General features: G+C 50.6%; 1 protein-coding gene across 2 annotated transcripts in view; it reads right to left on the bottom strand.

Annotated features, from left to right (window-relative positions):
• The window catches only part of LOC133442479 (cyclin-dependent kinase inhibitor 1C-like), a 29,728-nt gene that overhangs the window by 25,821 nt on the left and 944 nt on the right, over positions 1-2,963 (bottom strand). For both annotated transcript variants that reach the window (XM_061720487.1, XM_061720488.1), the window contains exons 2-3: positions 1,999-2,257; positions 354-670 (exon numbers count right to left, since the gene is read on the bottom strand). In XM_061720487.1, coding sequence (XP_061576471.1) covers positions 354-670; positions 1,999-2,257 — 576 coding nt within the window. The remainder of the gene's footprint in view (positions 1-353; positions 671-1,998; positions 2,258-2,963) is intronic.

Below are 2,963 nucleotides of genomic sequence, written 5' to 3'. Positions count from 1 at the left end.
TGATCACCTGATCACTGATCCACTGATCACTAATCACTGATCACCTGATCACTGATCACCTGATCACCTATCACCTGATCACTGATCACCTATCACCTGATCACTGATCACTGATCACCTGATCCACTAATCACTGATCACTAATCACTAATCACTGATCACTAATCACTGATCACTGATCCACTGATCACTAATCACTGATCCACTGATCACTGATCCACTGATCCCCTGATCTGATCACCTGATCACTGATCACCTGATCAGTGATCACCTGATCTGATCAGGTGATCACTGATCACCTGACCTGATCACCTGATCACCTGATCACTGATCCCCTGACAGGTAGAACTTACGGCAGCCTGGTCCTCTCCAGGTGAAGCAGCATCTTCTCCTGGAAGCTCACTGATTGGCTGATCGCTGCTGACAGGAAGTGATGTCACATTCAGGGAGAACTGCTTCACGTCAGCTTCAGGTTCTGAGGAGGTCTGGAGGTCCGGGTCTGGTTCTGGTTCCCTCTGGGGGTCCTGCTCTGTGATTGGCTGGCTGGCGGTGACCTCAGAGCCGGGGGCGGAGCCAGCAGAGCCGGGGGCGGAGCCAGCAGAGCCGGGGGCGGAGCCAGCGGAGCCGGGGGCGGAGCCAGCAGAGCCCGGAGCAGATGGAGCTGATCCATCTAGAGAAACACAGAGAACAGTGAAGGCATCACTCAGGACTGCAGGGCTGGCAGTGATGCATCATGGGAACTAACCCTGGGAACTACGGTTCTGTTCAGGGTCAGGGGTCAGATTTCTCCATTTTCCAGGTTAAAGTATATGAAGTCTGTACTGACTGGGTCATGTGACCAGTTCTGGCTGAATGAGTCAGCAGCTGAGCTCTGGTTGCCCCGGCAACAAGAACCTCGACTTCAGAACCTTCCGGTTTGGCTGTGAGAAAAACCCAGAATTTGGCTTCTGACAAGGTCTCAAATCACTCTGATTTGTGAGAAAACCGTAGCTCGTAGCAGAAAAACAAAGACATCGTGAGAGACACAGAAACCCGGCAGATTCTGACAATCTAATTTTATTCAGATATTCCTTAAAATGTGTTAGTAACGGCAGTGCGAAGACAGAGTGAGATTCTTTAGAAGAAAACTTTTGATTACATTACAGCCAATGGAGACCGAGGCAGGTATTCGCGCCGCTCTATCCTCCCCCGTTTAAATTTTGTACAAACCCCGCCTGTCAAAGTCACATTTTATGAATCCCAACACCTATGTCTACATTCTGACCAAAAATTATCTGTCTACCTTTTACGGTTTGGCCGTGAGCTCGAGTTACAAATAAAAATTCAGGTAATTTTTTTACTGTCCCTCCCACTCTAAAAATTAGAGCTTCACTCTAGATTTGAAAAAAAGTGATTTCCAGTCCTCGCTTGAGCGCTCATATCTTGAAAAGTTTACTTTTTAGGAAAAAACAGTTTCAGGTTTGGAGAGAGAAGAGAAGTTTTCCTCCGTTTTGAAGTTTGAATGACATTTCTACGTGCAAGTATGAGAAAGATACGTGACTCAGAAAAAAGTTGGATTTGGAGTTTTTCCAACCTTCTTCCAGCCACAGTGTGAAATTCTGCCCCATTCACTTACATGGGAAAATCTCCCCATTAGTTTGGAAATTTGGAAATGTTTTTGCACTTTGTGCAAAAACTATTTGTGCCATCGCTCTGAAAATCCACAGGACTGTAGTTAAATTCAGGGCCAACAACTTTCTAAATCGGTTCAGAATTTTTCGAGTAACGGTGTGCGAGTGGTGAGGCCCCAAAGTTCTCCCAATGTGTTCCGGATGGCGCCAAAAGCGCACGTTTTCACACGTTGCACAAAAACGTGCACGCCAATCGCTAATAAAAGTCACACCACTCCATTCCCGATTAAGGCGCACGTTTCTACGTTTTTACTTTTCGCGTTTTCTCAAAGCTGCGGGTTTGACCTGGTTTGACCCGGTTCTGGATCTTCACCACCAGTGAACTCACCTGAGTTCTGGACCCTCTGGGTCTTCAGGGCCGCCCTGGTCCTGGGTTTGGACTGGTTCTCCAGACGGGTCACCTGGACCTTCAGGGTTCTGGTCCTGGTCTTTACTGGGTTCTCCAGACGGGTCAGCTGGTTCTCCAGGACCTGGTCCTTCAGGACCTGGTTCTCCAGAACCAGGACCGTGTAGAGCTGCCTGAACACGCTGCAGATCTGACGGGCCGCTTCCCTGGAGATCACGGCCAGCACGCTGGAGAACCGGGCCTGGGGAGAAAACACCAATCAGAGCAGGGCTAGGACCAGAACCAGAACCAGGACCAGGTCCAGGTCCAGGTCCAGAACCAGGTCCAGGACCAGAACCAGGTCCAGGACCGGCAAATCAGGGGACAGAAACACCAAAACCTGCACGCTGGAGAACCGGGCCTGGGGAGAAAACACCAATCAGAGCAGGTCCAGGACCAGAACCAGAACCAGGTCCAGAACCAGAACCAGGTCCAGGACCAGGGCTAGGACCAGAACCAGGTCCAGGACCAGAACCAGGTCCGGGACCTGAACCAGGTCTAGGACCGGCAAATCAGGGGACAGAAACACCAACACCAGCACGCTGGAGAACCGGGCCTGCAGGAATATAACCACCAATCAGAACCTGCAGGAATATAACCACCAATCAGAACCTGCAGGAATATAACCACCAATCAGAACCTGCAGGAATATAACCACCAATCAGAACCTGCAGGAATATAACCACCAATCAGAACCTGCAGGAATATAACCACCAATCAGAACACAACACATTACACCCCCCATCTCCCTCCTCCTCCTCTCCCCCGGGTCTTACCTCCTCCTCCTCCTCCTCCTCCTCCTCCTCCTCCTCCTCCTCCTCCTCCTCCTCCTCCTCTCCCCCGGGTCTTACCTCCTCCTCCTCCTCCTCCTCCTCCTCCTCCTCCTCCTCCTCCTCCTCCTCTCCTCT

This window comes from Cololabis saira, chromosome 4, assembly GCF_033807715.1.
Source record: "Cololabis saira isolate AMF1-May2022 chromosome 4, fColSai1.1, whole genome shotgun sequence".
Taxonomy (NCBI): domain Eukaryota; kingdom Metazoa; phylum Chordata; class Actinopteri; order Beloniformes; family Belonidae; genus Cololabis; species Cololabis saira.
Note: the sequence above shows the minus strand (reverse complement) of the source record. Positions and strands in the feature narration are given on the sequence as shown.